Genomic DNA, 17,395 nt, shown 5'->3' on the forward strand with positions numbered 1-17,395 from the left:
TATAAGATTTATTAAGTTTAAGGTTACCCGCCAACAGCTACAAGACTGAGAAAATTTACCTATTTTTACGGTACTTGACCATTAACCTTAGTATTAACCAAGTGACATATAGCAATCGCAAATTCTGTCGGTCTGTCTGTCTGTCGATCTGTCGGTCTGTCTGTCTGTCCCAGGCAAGCTAGGATGATGAAACTTGGAAAGCGTATCAGGAACTGGACCAGATTATATTAGAAATAGTTGCTTTCCCGATTTGACCATCTGGGAGGGAGTGGGGGGGGGTAATTCGGAAGAAATAGAAAAAAATGAAGTATTTTTAACTTAGTAATGGGTGATGGGATCTTAATGAAATTTGATGTTTGGAAGGATATCGTGCCTCAGAGCTCTTTTTCTAAATCCTGACAAGATCTGGGGACAATGAGGGGAGTTGGAGGAGGAGACCTAAAATCTTGGAAAACGCTTAGAGTGGAGGGATCGGGATGAAACTTGGTGGGAAAAATAAGCAGAAGTCCTAGATACGCTATTGACATAACCGGAACGGATCTGTTCTGTTTGGGGGAGTTGGGGGGAGGAGGGGTTAATTCTGAAAAATTAGAAAAGATTAGGTATTTTTAACTTACGAAGGAGTATTCGAATCTTAATGAAATTTGAAGTTTGGAAGGATATTGTATCTCAGAGCTTTTATTTTAAATCAGGGCTGGATCTGGGGACATTGGGGGGAATTGAGGGGGGAACCTAAAATCTTCGAAAACACTTACAGTAGAGGGATCGGGATGAAACTTTGTGGGAAAAATAAGCAGAAGTCTTAGATACGTGATTGACATAACCAGAACGGTTCCGCTCTCTTTGGGGGAGTTGGGGGGGGGGTTAATTCTGAAAAAATTAGAAAAATGAGGTATTTTCAACTTACGAAGGAGTGATCGGATCTTAATGAAATTTGAAATTTGGAAGTATATCGTGTCTCAGAGCTCTCATTTTGAATTCAAACTGGATTTAGTGACATTGGGAGGAATGGAGGGGGGAGCCTAAAATCTCGGAAAACGTTTAGAGTGGAGGGAGCGGGATGGAACTTGGTGGGAAATATAAGGACAGTGCTAGATACGTGATTGACATAAACCAGACGGATCCGCTTTCTTTGGGGGAGTGGGGCGAGGGTTAATTCTGAAAAATTAGAAAAATGAGGTATTTTTAACTTACGAAGGTGTGATCGGATCTTAATGAAATTTCATGTTTGGAAGGATATCATGTCTCAAAGCTCTTATATTAAACTTGTACCTTATCCGATGAAGAGGATGTTGGGGCGGTGGAGGTGGGGGGAGGGTTAATTCTAAAAAAATAGAAAAAATGAGGTATTCTTAACTGATACTTAACTGGTATTAATCTTAATGAAGTTTCATCTTTAGAAGGACCTCGAAACTCAGATCTCTTATTTTTAATCCCGACCGTCCAGTGTCATTAGGGGGGGGGGAGGCGAAAATCTTGGAAAAGGCTTAAAGCGGAGAGATCAGGATGAAACTTGGTGGAAAGAATAAGCACAAGTCCAAGATAGGTGACTGACATAACCGGACCAGATCTTCTCTCTTTGGTGGAGTTGGGGGGGGGGGTAATTCGGAAAAATTAAAAAAAAAACGAGGTATTTGTAACTTACTAACGGGTGATCAGATGTTGATGAAATTTTATATATAGAAGGATCTTGTGCTTTAAAACTCTCATTCTAAATCCCGACAAGATCCGGTGACATTGAAGGGAGTTGGAGGGGGAAGCCGGAATTCTTGGAAAACGTGAAATCAAGGTATCTTACGAATGGGTGATCGGATCTCAGTGAAACTTGATATTTAGAAGAATCTTATGTCTCAGATGCTCCATTTTCAATTCGAATCGGCCGGGGATATAGAAGGTTGGAGGGGGGAGACAGAAATCTTGGAAACCGGAAATCTTGGAAAACGCTTAAAGTGGAGATATCGGGATGAATCCTGATAGGAAGAATAAGCACAAGTTATAGATACGAGATTGACATAATTGGTATGGATCCGTTCTCTTTGGGGGAGCTGGGTGTTGTTAATTTGGAAAAGTTAGAAAAATTGAGATATTTCTAGCTTAGGAACGGGTGACCATCTTAATGAAATTTGATATTTAGAAGGAACTCATATGTTAGACCTCTTATTTCAAATCCCGACCAGATCTGTTGACATTGGAGGGAGCTGGAGGGGGAAACCAGAAATCTTGGAAAATGCTTATAAATGTCGTAGATACGTGACTGATGTAACCGGACTGGATCCACTCTCTTTTGGGCAGTTAGATGGTGGGGTTCAGTGCTTTGGCGAGTTTGGTGCTTCCGGACGATGAAAATTGGTAGGCGTGTCAGGGAGCTGTACAAATTGACTTAATAAAGTCGTTTCACCCGATTGGAACATCTGGGGGGCTTAAGGGAGAGGAAAAACTTGAAAACTTGAGGTATTGTTAACTTTCGAGTGGGTGATCGGATCTTAATGAATTTTGATATTTAGAAGGACCTCGTGACTCAGAGCTCTTATTTTAAATCTCAACCGGCAATAAGCCTCTTATTTTCCTTTTAAGACAATCTATTGATTCTTAGAATTTTGCTAGAGCTCATACCATATGAGCTCTTGGCTCTTGGCTCTTCTAACCTCGTCACAAGTGCCATATGAGCTCTTAGCTCTTGTTTAATAAGGGGGAAACATACCCAGATTGTCAAGTGATCATAATGACATTCACACCATCAGATTCAGTATATAAAAGAACTCAATTTAAGAGGTTACAAGCTACTCTCTATAAAAATATGTAATTTTGTGTTTTTCGCCAGAAGAAAGATCGCGGAGGCCAGTTAATTCTTTGTTCTGGGGTGATCACATCGGATCAATGGTCCTAGAACAATTCGGTCCATTTATGTCAATCACGCATCTAGAACTGGTGCTTGTTCTTGAACTCGCCAAAGGACTAGAAATCCCCCCAACTCCCAAAATAGATAAGATCTGGTCATGTTATGTCAATAACGTATCTAGAACTTGGGCTTATTCTTCCTATCAAGTTCAACCCCCCAATATCCCTGGATCCAATCTGAATTTGAAACGGGGCATATGAGACAAGACATCTTTTTATATATCAAGTTTCATTAAGATCTGATCACCCATTCGTGAGATAAAAATACCTCATTTTTAACGATTTCCCCTCCCTCCAGCCCTACCCCATTTTTCTAGAATCGGGGAAATGACTGTTATCAAGTCAATTTGTGCAGGTCTCTGACTTTCCTACTAATTTTCATCGTCCTAGCACATTCAGAAGCATTGAACTCACTAGAGCACTAGAAATCTCCCCCAAAGAGAGCGGATCCGGTCCGGTTATATCAATCACATATCTAGGACTTGTATTTATTCTTCCTACCAAGTTTCATCCCGATGTCTCCCTCCGATTTCTCCCTCCAACTCCCCCCAATGTCACCGGATCCAGTCGGGATTTTAAATAAGAGCAGTGAGACACAATTTCCTTCTAAATATCAAATCAAACAGTTCGTGGTAACGAACTGTAGTAAGGAGTGACCCGGCTCAATAGTGAACGAAACTCTAAAAAATAGAATTTTGATGCTAAAAGATACATCAAGAGAATCGAATTTTCATGCTGATTCTAAATATATAAATTTCATCAAATTTTGTCATCAAAAGTTACGAGCCTGAGAAAATTTGCCTTATTTTGGAAAATAGGTGGAAACACCCCCTAAAAGTCATAGAATCTTAACGAAAATCACACCATCGCATTCAGCGTATAAGAGAACCCTATAGCAAAAATTTCAAGCTCCTATCTACAAAAATGTGGAATTTCGTATTTTTTGCCAGAAGACAGATCACGGGTGCGTGTTTAGGCTATCTGTTTTTTTGTTGTTTTTTTCCCCAGGGGTCATCGTATCGACCAAGTGGTCCTAGAATCTCGCAAGAGGGCTCATTCTAACGGAAATGACAAGTTCTAGTGCCCTTTTTAAGTGACCAAAAAAATTGGTGGGCACCTAGGCCCTCTCCCACGCTCATTTTTTTCCCACTCAACAGATCCAAATTTTGAGATAGCCATTTTGTTCCGCATGGTCGAAAACCATATTAACTATGTCTTTGGAATGACTCACTCCCCCACAGTCCCTGGGGATGGGCTATGTGGGAGGATCTTCTTTTGGAGGAATATATCATGGGGGAAGAGAAATTCAATGAAAAGGGCGCGGGATTTTCTAGCATTGCTATAAAAAATCAATGAAAAAATAAACACGAAAAAGTTTTTCAACTGAAAGTAAGGAGTAGCATTAAAACTTAAAACGAACAGAGATTATTACGCATATGAAGGGCTCTAAAAATACTTTAGCACAGAGAGCGAGGTATTTAGGAGGAGATAAATACCTTGCTCTTTATGCTAAAGTATTTTTAGTAATTTCAACTATTTATTCCATGGCCTTTCTGATTCAGAGGTCACTCTTAAAGAATTGGGACAAAACTTAAGATTTAGTATAAAAGGCGAGGTATTAACGAGGGTACAAACCCCCTTATATACATAATAAAAAATATAAGAGCATAAAAGTTTGTTAAGTAAGTTAATTCTTAAGTTACGTATATTTTTTACTAATAAAAACGTTCGTTAAAAATTAAAAGTTCTAGTTGCATTTTTAAGTAACCGAAAAATTGGAGGGCAACTAGGCCTCCTTCCCCACCCCTTATTTATCAAAATCGTCTGATCAAAGCTAAGAGAAAGCCGTTTAGCCAAAAAAAATTAATATGCAAATTTCATTTTAATAATTAATGTGCGGAGAGCCAAAATCAAAAATGCATTAATTCAAAAACATTCAGAAATTAAATAAAAAAAACTAGTTTTTTAAACTGAAAGTAAGGAGCGATATTAAAACTTAAAACGAAGAGAAATTACTCCGTATATGAAATGGGCTGTCCCCTCCGCAATCCCTTGATTTTTACGCTAAAGTTTGATTCTTTGCCACAATTCTACTTTTTAAAACAATTAAAAACTTTAGCATAAAGAGCAAAGGATTGCGGAGGGGGACAACCCATTTCATATACGGAGTAATTTCTGTTCGTTTTAAGTTTTAATGTCGCTCCTTAGTTTCAGCTAAAAAAATTAGTTTTTTTATTTAATTTTTACGTAAGAAAGATCACAACTAAAAATGAAGGGATAGGGTAATCAGAATTAATGGTAATGAAGAATGAACGAAAAATTGCCAAATTTTAGGCAAAAGAATGAGAATATAAACTATTGCTACCGCAAGAAAGTAAACAAACACTTTTTCTTACAAGGATTGTATTAATTAAGACTAATTAGAAAAGGAGGATGATGGAGTGCGAAGGGACATACATCCTGTTGCCAATTATATTCGAATCTTAAAAAAGATGCTTACTGTAGAATTTTGTCCCAATTATTTCGCACGAAAAAAAGCGAAATAAACGCAACACAGGAAAAAATCATAGCGTAAATTACTTGCCTTAAAAAATCGTCTCATGGCTTGATTGCAATCTCTGAACTCGTTCCATCCAACTAACCCAGGAACTATGTGCCTTAAAAAAGGGAACGGTATAACATAGTTCGTAACTTTAACTCCAGACCTAAACATGGCTGTAATTTGTCCGAGAAATTCGACGAATTCTTCATCATCTCTGTTATAGCGCTTACCAGCAACAATTGTCCAGAGAATGTTTATAACAGAAACAGTTAATTCACCATGCAAATCGACAGCACCATTAGACGTTTTCGACACTTTAGATACAAAATTCAGCAACTCCCGAATTTCTTCTTGAGCAACTGTTTCAGTCGTTATTTTACCCCAGCCCAAGTCCCTTAGCTCTCGCAGCTGAAATCGTCTTTGTTCAAGCCATGCTGGACCATCCCAAAACATTATGCCTAGAAAAACAAAGTACTTTCATATCCATACTATAGTTCAGGGCTACCTATTTTCCATGGGAAAACAAGTTCTGTGTTTGAATGTTGATTATTATCTGTCAAGAAAGGGCGACAAAAGACCATTAGTAATTATGATTTTGCGAAATTTGAGCAATAATAACCTGTAGTAAACAAATCCTGACCGCGTTGGTTATTTAGAGCAATTTCTCCTACTCTTGGGCTTTTGTCCTAGATCTGGGTTTTCTTTACAGTCATTAGATTCCTATATTTTCTTCCCTCTTCTTACCATTTATTATAGCCCCTCTCCCATCCCTTAGTAAGTAAAAACTAAATAAAAAGTTTGAAAAACCTTCCAAATGTGAGCGGTGATTCCCTGCAGTATAAAAATCTTGATTGTGTTGGATAGTTTCATGAAGAGTTTTCATGAAAATGATTGAATGATTGAAAATGCTTCTCAAAGATACCGGCAATAATATACCCCTCGGATTATTTGTCTATGTTACAAAGTTACATATCTTTTGGAAAAGTTTAAGGAAATTTAAATCTATTTAAGCCTATCCTACACTAATTTCCCACTAATTTTGATTTTATTAATTTCATCGCCAAAGTTAGAAAAGGGCCTTTTTGTACGGTTTGTTGTGTTGATAAAAAAAAATAAAATAAAAAAAAATAAATATTCATTTAAAAAACAAATTTTTAAGTAAAGAGTGAAGCTGAGATTTCATAATGAATTAAGCATCTGCAGATTTTGCAAAATATACTGCTGAATAAAACCTGAATCGTGGTATTTCCCTATATCTGTAGAATCTATAAGCGGGAACTTTTCTGAAAACACCGCTTGTCTGAGTCTTTTAGATAAAAATAATTGTATAATAAAAAAATCAATATTATGCCAGGTGAAAGACTACTCAGAGCCTTATAAACTAGGTGTATTTTCTGCAGGCTATTTACTGACTTTTCTGCTGATAAAAGATAATTTATTTTTGATTTTTTTTGCAATGCCATTGTGTCAGAGAAGTGCTAGTTTTAAAGAGTTCCACAAACATATGGAAAAAGCACGCATCTGAGTTTATCTGAGCTAGTTTTGTACATATATCATGCATATCTGCAAAACAATAATGTTTGTTGGTCTTCAGTTTTAAGTTTACCAGTTAAGACCAGTGATCAATCTAGCAGCCCATATCCCATTTTCACACGTGTAGACAAGTTGTGACTCTTTCAATTAAGATCACCAAATTTTAATCAATTAAAATAATAAAGATTGCATTATGACTGTCTTAAATCATAACTACTACGAACATATTCCACAATTAGTTTGAGGCTAACATTGTGACATATCTAAAGACATTAAATAGATAGACGTTTTGTCAATTCAAAACTATTAAGATGTTTTGTCAATTCAAAACAATTCAAAAAGCTAACTTTAACAGTGAGCTTTTTAATGCAAATATCCATGTATACATAGACTTGATCTTAAACATATATTTTCTCAGTTGTTGCGAAGTCAATTACAACATTCTTTTGGTGTTATTAGTCCGACTAAAACATTGTCAAGTGACAACGACATATCAATGTTTGAGTCTTGTTTCACTGCACATTTTGTAATGATAAAAAGAACAAAGTGTGGTATAAGTCTATTTTTCAAACGCTTTTTAGGTCTACAAGATGTTTAGAGTTTGAAAGTCAATTTGATGCAATAATTAATGTTAGATATGTTTAAACGATCTTACTGACCAACAATTTGATAATTATTTTCAATAAGCCCCCTAATGTTTCTAGTTAATTATTTTTAATGTTTTCTGTTAAATCCTTGTGTTCGATAACTTTGATGATAAATACCAGTGCACACCTGGTGACCCTTTCTCTTTTTACAAAAGTTGGCAGATTTTTAGTTTTGTATAACAGGAACGATTCTCCACTTGACCTTATTCAATTTCTTTTATTTGTCTATTCGTGTAAATGCTAGTTGTCTTTAATCTAGCCTTATAGGTTTTTATCACACTTCTTTTCATTTCCGAGGAGCAGGTATATTTTTTCTTCTGTTCTTTCTCCATCATTATCCATTTTACGTATTTCTTCATAATTGTAGGCGTGTATATAAGAAACTTATTATTTTGCATATAAAAGTATAATTAGCTCGTGCTTTTGTTAATGTTTCTGTAATAGCTCTAATCATATTTCATGTCTCTAATACATTTTCCATTATATTTTTAATCCAGTTCTTAACATTATTAATAGATCACTTATCTTTGCGAATTTTTCCACAATGTTCCAAAAACAACGAAGGGTTTGCTTCTTCACATAGACGAGGTGGACCCAGGGATCGAATCCAACTGTAGAAACAGATTGTAGAGCCGAAGCAGGGACCTTAGTAGTCAAGAGGCGTCGTTAATCCGATTACGAACAACTTTAAAATGCATTGAGTAGATATGAGAGGAAAATCTTTAAATTGCTAATTTTGTTATTCAAAAGATAACCGTACAGTTAGTGGCTTTTACTTTTCGTTTTAGTCGTTATTAGTAACTTTGCTCCAGACGGTCCACAAGGGCCTATCTTATTCTTGATTTGTATAACGACTTATGATACTGATAGAAACTTTGCTATCAATATCTTAAAGTAGCAACTTCTTGCTTCTGAAGCTGATTTACATTCTAAAGTTATTTACATAACCAAAAAGCTCTTAAATAAGATGTGACTCGTGGAAACGACAAGTGGAAGAAAGTCCTTTGTTCCTATATTCTTTTCTCTTTGGCCCCTTTAATGTTTCATTTTCTTCAATTTTTTCTTAGTCCATCTTTTTCCTTTTTCTAGTCCCTTATTTATTTTTAAACTCTTTGAACCTTGTTTTATCTTTATATAATATTATGATTTCTAGTTTATTTAGTTTGTACTTTTAATTCCTAGTTTGCCCTTTATTTGTATTTCTTTTTTTGCACCGTGAATGATTGACTTTCGAATTCAAATGTTTATATTTGATTTTTTTTTCTTATTTAATGAAGAAGTACAAAATCCAATCAAACTTGATATATAATTTCATGCCGACCTTATTCTTTCAACTTCGTGTGCTAGCTGGATAAGAGTAAGCATTTTTACTTGGACTTCACAGCACAATTCTTACTCTTATTAAAGACAAAAATGTCTTACTTTTAAGGATAAAAAAAAACAATACCCAGACCTAAGGTGGGCTGTAGTCGTTCCGTGCAACAGGTGGGGAGGAAACCCCCTTCATCAACCCTCCCTTTTGCAGCCTTATATAAAAACGCAAGGTGTTTACTTTGCTCATATTTTGCCCGAGTCGGCTAGAAAGCGTCAATTGTTTGGGGTCTTTAAAAGAATTTTATAAAAAAATTTATCTCTGGATAACTTGAAGTTATCCAACTGTTTTTTCTTTATTCATTCTTTTTTTTTCCTCAACGCTCCCACGCGGATGATATTTGCGGTCCGATTTGGAATTGTATGTTGATTTGTTTATTGCAAAAAGCACTTTGCACCGGCTTGGTTTTCGGTGGGTAGTCTATAAAGGGTGGTTGATTGTTATTTTCCTCTTTAATGTTTGTGTGTGGGTGTGTGATGTTAAATGTATGTTTTTACTGACTATCAGAGCTGTATGCTAGTTGTACGTTTATGTTAAAATAATAAAATAATGATAAATAAGCATAGGTCAATTTCACATATTAAATCGATTATTTCAAAAAGAAAAAAAAATCATGGAACAACTATTATTCTTTACTAGGTGATCACTAACTTGGTAACAATGACTAGGTGCGTTGTTATAGTTACAGTGACTTTCTAATTCCAAAGAGTTACTCACCTCTACTATGTTTCTTATCCTCTGACCTTTCCTGAAAAACTGGATGATTGGGCTTGCCATTAAGATCTTCATTGAAATAAGTTTCCTTAGCTGCTTCTGCACTGGCGACAAAAATATGGGCATCTTGACCAAGATAAACCCCAATAACTGGGCCATATTTTTCTGCAAGTTTAGTCATGGCTAGGTATGGATAATTTGGGTCCATTTTTGTGAAAAAGGGGGCATAGCCGACAAATGGTAAGCCTCTTGGTCCTATAAAATCAGAACTAAGAATTAATCAGATATGCATTGAAATAAAATAATTTGTCATCGGCGAAATCTCAATTGGAGTAACTTCATATGAATGCAAACGCTGTATGGCATGAACGTCCCAAATTTTGACTTGAAGGAGGGCTTGCAGCGAGCATTACGTCACCATGCGTGAATTACAATTTCAAACAGAGTAATTTGACGATCATTCCGCTAGAGGCGCACGATCAAAGGGATGAGATCATTCAGATTCGTTTAGCCACATCGCCATGATTTTTATCAGTCTTATTGTGATTTTACGGACAATTTGACGGTTTTACAGCAATTTTACTTCAATTTTATAAAATCCTACTCTCAGTCGCTGTAATTGAGCAGCAGGTTAGAAGCAGCACCCCCCCCCCAAAAAAAAACATTAAGCTAGTAGCACACCAGCATAAAGAAACATCTCCGACGTCGACTGCTAAGTTCACTAACTGTGATTCTCTGTGTGTAAAGCCGTTTCAGAAAACAATTTGAAACTCAAAAGACTAAGCAATTTAAGGCTACAGCTATAAAACAACCCTCCCCAGAAAATTCAAAATTTTAGTAAAGTCCTTCCTCAACATTGATTCTGATTACAAGTTCCCGAATGGGATTTCATCACCAGATTTTTTTTTCCTCTTTCCAATATGCACAACAGAATTTTATCTCAAATGTAAAAATATCATTAGCAACGCCTAAGTCAACAGTTTTCTTACAAAAAACTTAACCAAAGTTTTTTCGGATGATTCGGATGATAACCTCGGAAAATCAAACAAAACCAACTTGCATCCTGCCCAAGGGGATGTCAAGTAAGATTCATCTATCTTCTACTGGAGTAGCGGAGACTTTGTGAGACTGTGAAGTGGTGGAGAAAGTCAAAAGATATTTTACAAATACCATTTTTTCCATTTTTTCCATTTTTTCGTTTCTGGTTGAATATGGTAATGGAGTACCTTCTTAGTCAAGGTAGTTGCTGATCAATGCTGCACATATCGAAATCACCACACACAGGGGCCTTTTCTCTTTTTTTTCAATTGATAGCAGAATCATAACTTTGCTAGCATGGACCGATTCCTCATCTATCGGGTGAGATATACTGTGCAAACCATATAGAAACAGAAGTATTCACTCAGACTGAGATTTTGGGTTTAAAAAAAAATAATAATCGTAGTAGTTACATAATAAAATATCCCTGTAATCAGTGGCTACACTAACTATAAAATATCAAGTCACATGGTTATGAGTTAGGATTATCACTTTTGGCCAGAAAGGGAACACCAATTTGGTAACTGAACCCCAACATGAAAAGCTTAAAAGAGTTCTACGGGATCAACAAATACTTAAGTTTTAGTATACTGGAATCAGTTTCAACTCAACGTGACAGGCATTAGCAACCCGCAAGAATTATTGAAATCTGATGCCCATTTCAGCGTTCATTTATTGAAGTTTCGTTGTAGCTTCAAAGCTGAGACCTCTCGCACCCAAGTGAGAATCATATCCCTAGACCACCAGCCATACTTAAGCAGAACAATCATTTGTTTTATCGGCAAATAAAATTCTTCTCAACCATCCCGTTCGCTCGCTCCCCTCCTCCAGATGGCCGCATTGGGGAAGAGACTATTTATAATTTAATCTAGTCTGGCCCCTGACACGCCTGCCAAATTTCATCGTCCTAGCTTATCTGGAGGCGCCCAAACTAGCAAGTCCCCCCAACTCCCCCAAAGAAAGCGGATCCGGTCAGATTATGTCAATAGCGTATCTAGGACACCAGCTTATTCTTCCCAACAAGTTTCATCCCGGCCTCTACACTCTAAGCGTTTTCCAAGATTTCCAGTTTCCCGCTACAGTTCCCCCAAATGTCACCAGTGATTACTCGTTCGTAAGTTAAAAATACCTCATTTTTCTAATTTTCCGAATTATCCCCCCCCCTCCTCCAGCTCCTCCAAAGATAGCCAATCACGTATTTAGGACTTTTGCTTATTTTTCCCACCAAGTTTCATCCCGATCTCTCCGCTCTAAGCGTTTTCTGAGATTTCAGGTTTCCCCTTCCAGCTTGCCCAATGTCACCGGATCCGGTTGGGATTTAAAATAAGAACTCTGAGACACGATATACTTCTAAATATCAAATTTCATTAAGATCCGATCACCCGTTCAAGTTCAAAATACCTCATTTTTCTAATTTTTCCTAATTAACCGTCCCCCCACTCCCCCCTCCCAGATGGTCGAATCAGGGAAACAACTACTTCTAATTTATTCTGGTCTGATCCCTGACATTCCTGCTAAATGTCATCGTCCTAGCTTATCTGCAAATGCCCAAACTAGCAAAAGTGGGACCGACTGACCGACAGACCGACCGACAGAAATTGCAATCGCTAGATAATAGTAAATACCAAGTGCTATAAAAACACCAATACGAAACTATCTTCAATGTCTATTTGGGTAAAACTGTTGTTGTTATGCAAAGGTGTACTTGTTTTCAAAATAATATTTCCATTTCCCTAATCTTTGCGTTTTGATAAGAAAATATCTTGTAAACAATGACTTGACAAAATTCAATACAAAACATTGTGCAACATAAGAAAGTTCAAACATATCTTGAAGGTAAACTAAGTAATCTTGGATTAAATAAACAAACTTAATTTACTGACTAGCATTTTTTTTTTTTTTTTTGGTGAATTCATTTTAAGAAAATGAAAGTGTTTTGTCGAAATTTGTAAATTTGTTCAATACAGTTTCTCAAAGATCGCTCGCAATCTAAATAGAGAAAAAAAAACACTGACAATTCTTCAAATACGAAATTACAATGTTAATCTACTCTCTTTAAACGAGCAACTGTGTAAATATGCATGGGTTTAACTTTTGTTTTGAAAACGGCTTCCTTTTTTTCCTTTTTTTTTGAAGATTAACAGCCTGAGATTTTCTGGTCTGAAAAACGACCTGGATAAGTTTGAGAAATGTTGTTTAGAGTATATTTTTGGCTAATAAATTCATATGAGTAACGTCAATTTTATAAGCATATTTCAAGAGCACAGATTACATAATTCTCCTCCCCCCAGAAGTGGTTGTGTCGTTTTTTAGCTTCTATGAAATATGCAAAATTACAAAAGATGATAAATGACTTTGAAAAGCTAAAGAAAAAGGCATGGAACAGAAACAGCAAAAACTACATTGAATTACAATGAAAACGTTGCACAACGAAATCTGCTGTTAGAAGATAAAGCAAAATTAATTTAATTAATTACTTAATTCTGTTGAAATTGCTGATTTTCACCCTATAATGAGGAAGTGTTATTTTAGCATCTGCAATAGATGCACAAGACCGAGAAAATGAATTCACGCCTAAATTTCTTAACCACCCTGGAACGGAATAAAGTTATTTTGGCGTCAGTGAAGGATAAAGAGGAAATAGGAATTAACTTCTTCCAGAAAAAAAAATCAAGGGAAAGACGTTACATTTATGTACATTCAAAGAGTAAAAATTACATAATTTTTCCCGGGGGGGGGGTCGTATCGTTTTTTGTATCTATGATGCAGGCAAAATTACAAAAAACGACAAATGCATCCGAACAGCTCAAGAAAAAAACATGGAACAAGAGACAGCAAAAATCATATTGAAAGGCAAACTAAAATGTTGCACAACGAAATCTACGGTTAGACGACAAATGTAAAATTACAGCGGAATGATTAACGTGTTAGTTTGGCGTGTGTGAGTCTGTGAAAGATAAACAGGAAGGAGGAATTAATTTTTAGGATGTATGACTCGTGCAAAATTACACAAGACGACAAATGACTCTGGATAGCTAAAGACAAAGTCATGGCGCAAGAAACAGCAAAAATGCATTGACTTACGAACGAAAATGTACCTTAAAACGAATAAATAACACGACAATTATGCTATTGTATAATTTAGATATGTAGGAAATTGCAGTGGAATAAGGAGCGTGTTATTTCAGTGTCCATAAGAGATAAAAAGGAACGAGAAATTGAATTCACATCAGAATTTCCAATACGTAATTTAGATATTTCAGAAGGCATATGAATTGGAGCATTCCTTGTCCTTACTGAATTATACAACAACACAGTTGAAACAAAAATATAATGATTGGGGAAAAGCTGAAAAAGAAGTGTTTTTGATATCTATGACGTCGTGCAAAGTTACACATGATTTGGAATGAATCCGAAAAGCTAAAGCAAAAGGCTTGGCAAAATGTGATAAAGATGCACAAAAAGGAAGTGCAACAAGGTCTGTGAATCTGCCATTACAACAAACCTCGAATAAAAATAAAGGAACAATTAGAAGCGACAGGGATAATTATGTCGAATCAACCCATAAACGAAATCTGCAGTTAGAAGAGAAGCAACAATGAGAATCACAACGAGTCCCAAGAGAAAACAAATCCCATAAAATGAAAGATTTTTTTTGACACCTCATGACTTAAAACTAAATAATAACACGATGATTATGCTACTGCATAACTAGAGAATATATGCATACAAGCCTACCAAGTGCCGAGTGCCAGGGGCAAGCTGAAGGTTGTGCTCCCGTTGCTGATGCTTAAAATGAACATAAAACAATGCCATAAAAATAAGTTGTAAATAAGCAAATATAGCCTTAGGAAAGCAAACAAATCAAGTCCTAGTAACTATTTAATAAAAAGATCAAGCTTTTCTTTAAATGAAAGTAAAGAATAATATTAAAACCTAAAACGAAGTGAAATTATTCTGTATGTAAGGGGGATTTCTCCTCCACGAAACCCCACGTTTTCCACTAAAGTTTTTTAGTGATCTGGTAAAACATGTAGGCCTATACGTGAAAGTGAAAATTGCATTGTTTAAAGCAAATACACATTAATAAGCTATCCCATTCTTAAAAAAGGAAAAAAAAAGCGCAAATGATGCAGTGGGCTTTAGATTTTTAAAGTTAGGAATGGAGACAGTAGCTAAATTCAGGTTTGTACTATTGGGAAGAAATAAGGGTAAACTAAATATATTATATATAACGGTGTCAACTGCTGAAAAGCCAATCAGTTCAAAATTCGATTTTACTATAATTTCATTTTTATTTTCAATATTTTAATAAGTACGTAAGAAAATGTTTGTAATAAAGCGCCATTTCCAATAAAACGCCAATGACGTAGTAGATTTTAGACTTTTACAGTTAGGGGATGAGGCAGTACCCATACTCTTCTTTGAATTGATTTTTGCTCGTTTCAATATTGATTCACATATTTAATGAAAGCTTCATTCGTTTTAAGGTATGTTTATTCATTTATTTTAGTACATGTTGTATGTTTGTTTGCTATGATTGTTTATTTAGTTTCTGTTCGTTTTGGATTTCATTTAGGCTACAGAAATGAAATATTTTTGTTCGTTTTAATCTTGATTTGCATACTCGATTTTAGCTGAACTTGTTTAAGATTTATTCACTCATTTATATTAGTACAAAAAAAGAATAAAAACGAAAGTAATACAAAACCGGAAGAATGGAACAACAAGAACAGTGCAAGGAAAAACAAGAAAACTAGAAACAATATTTTTCAAAAGAAAACCAAAATCAATTGGCCCTCCTCCCTCCCCCTCCCGCATGAAAAAATTAAACCGAATGTATTTAAGCTAGTCCAACCCCATCCAGGTAATAAGACTCCAGCCTAATGCAGGTCAGATTTTAATAACTTTTAATTTTATTAACGAGCAATTCTGATTTTCTCCTTCTTTACTTGATTAGTTGTAATTCTTTTTTCTTATTGTTAGACGTTTCTGTTCTTTTCTGGTTTTTATCGGCATTGAGCATGTCTCGTTTGACGCATCTAAAGATATCTTCGGTGATATCTTTCTTGGCGGCCGACGTTCACCCCCCCCCCCCTTTGGAAAACACACCTCTTGAAAAATACCCCCCCCCCAAAAAAAAAACGAGAAATACCACCACCCCATCCCTCCCAGAAAATATCACCCCCAGGTTGGTCTCCAATCCCTTCAACTTAAAAAAAAGGATTCAATTTCTAACATAATGTGCACACTCCGAAGCATCTTTGACCTTCAGGTGGAGGTGTGGATAAAAAAGGCGCAATCCCCTCCTTTACAGAACAAGGTTTGCTTCCTTTGAGGGTTTAATTCTATTCTTGACTTTCAGAATAACAGCGTAGACCAGAAATATACCCATAAATAATAAGGGAGTAGATAACAATTTTACATTTTTAATACGTTTTTAAGTTTCTTTTGTACACCCCCCCCTAAAAAAAAAAATTCTGAAAATATACTTTTGCTGGCTTTTGTTGGATAACTTTTGCGTTTTTTATAGCCTTTTTCAAAAGAAAGAGCGCAAGAAACATTTTTCATCTGAGATCGTCCGCAAGAAAGTTTCTGGGTAGAAGTTTCAGCTCGAATGGAATGATCTTGGAGGGATGTCCCTGGAGGGGGGGATTTTTACGTGAAAAGAGCTTTCCATGATAGAATTTTACCGTGACGGAAGGAATTTTTCATGGAGGAGAGCCAGGTTTCCCGGTATTATTTGAGAACGATTAGAAATTAAATTAAAAAGAAATAAATAAACTGAAAGTAAATAGCAACATCAAAACTTAAAATGGACAGAAATTATTACGTATACTTTAGTATAGTTTAGTATATAGCATACACATATAATTTAGTATATAGTATACGTATACTTTAGTATACGCATACTTTTAATTAATCGCAAGTTTTGACTTTTTGTCCCAATTCTTTAAGGGCGACTCCTGAAACAGAATGGCCGTTTAATAGGAATAATAAGCTTTTTTTGAATTTTCAAGCATTAGTTATGAAAGAGTGTCGGTGGGTGAACAGTGGGGATAGGGATGGTGCTTGAGACCACCTGGAGGGAACTGGATCGATTAACAATCAGAAATTAAAATTTAGAAATTAAGTTTTTTCAACTGAAAGTAGGCCTACAGATAACATTGAAAAAGACAAAAAAAAAAAATAGTCCATGTATGAGTGGGGCTGTACCCTTCTAAATCTCTTCGCTCTTTAAATTGTTAATTTTAAAGCGTTATGTAGGCTAAATTGATAATATATATATATATATATATATATATATATATATATATATATATATATATATATATATATATATATATATATATATATATATATATATATATATATATATATATATATATATATATATTTATATATATATATATATATATATATATATATATATATTTATATTTATATTTATATATATATATATATATATATATATATATATATATATATATATATATATATATATATATATATATATATATATATATATATATATATATATATATATATATATATATATATATATATATATATATATATATATATATATATATATATATATATATATATATAGTATATATATTATATAGCAACGACAACAGTCAAACAGTC

At 35.0% G+C, this 17,395-nt stretch overlaps 1 protein-coding gene across 1 annotated transcript in view; it reads right to left on the minus strand.

Moving 5' to 3' along the window:
- The window catches only part of LOC136036275 (methyl farnesoate epoxidase-like), a 36,525-nt gene that overhangs the window by 13,443 nt on the left and 5,687 nt on the right, over window positions 1-17,395 (minus strand). The window contains exons 2-3 of the mRNA XM_065718415.1: window positions 9,710-9,961; window positions 5,483-5,898 (exon numbers count right to left, since the gene is read on the minus strand). Coding sequence (XP_065574487.1) covers window positions 5,483-5,898; window positions 9,710-9,961 — 668 coding nt within the window. The remainder of the gene's footprint in view (window positions 1-5,482; window positions 5,899-9,709; window positions 9,962-17,395) is intronic.

This window comes from Artemia franciscana, chromosome 15, assembly GCF_032884065.1.
Source record: "Artemia franciscana chromosome 15, ASM3288406v1, whole genome shotgun sequence".
Taxonomy (NCBI): domain Eukaryota; kingdom Metazoa; phylum Arthropoda; class Branchiopoda; order Anostraca; family Artemiidae; genus Artemia; species Artemia franciscana.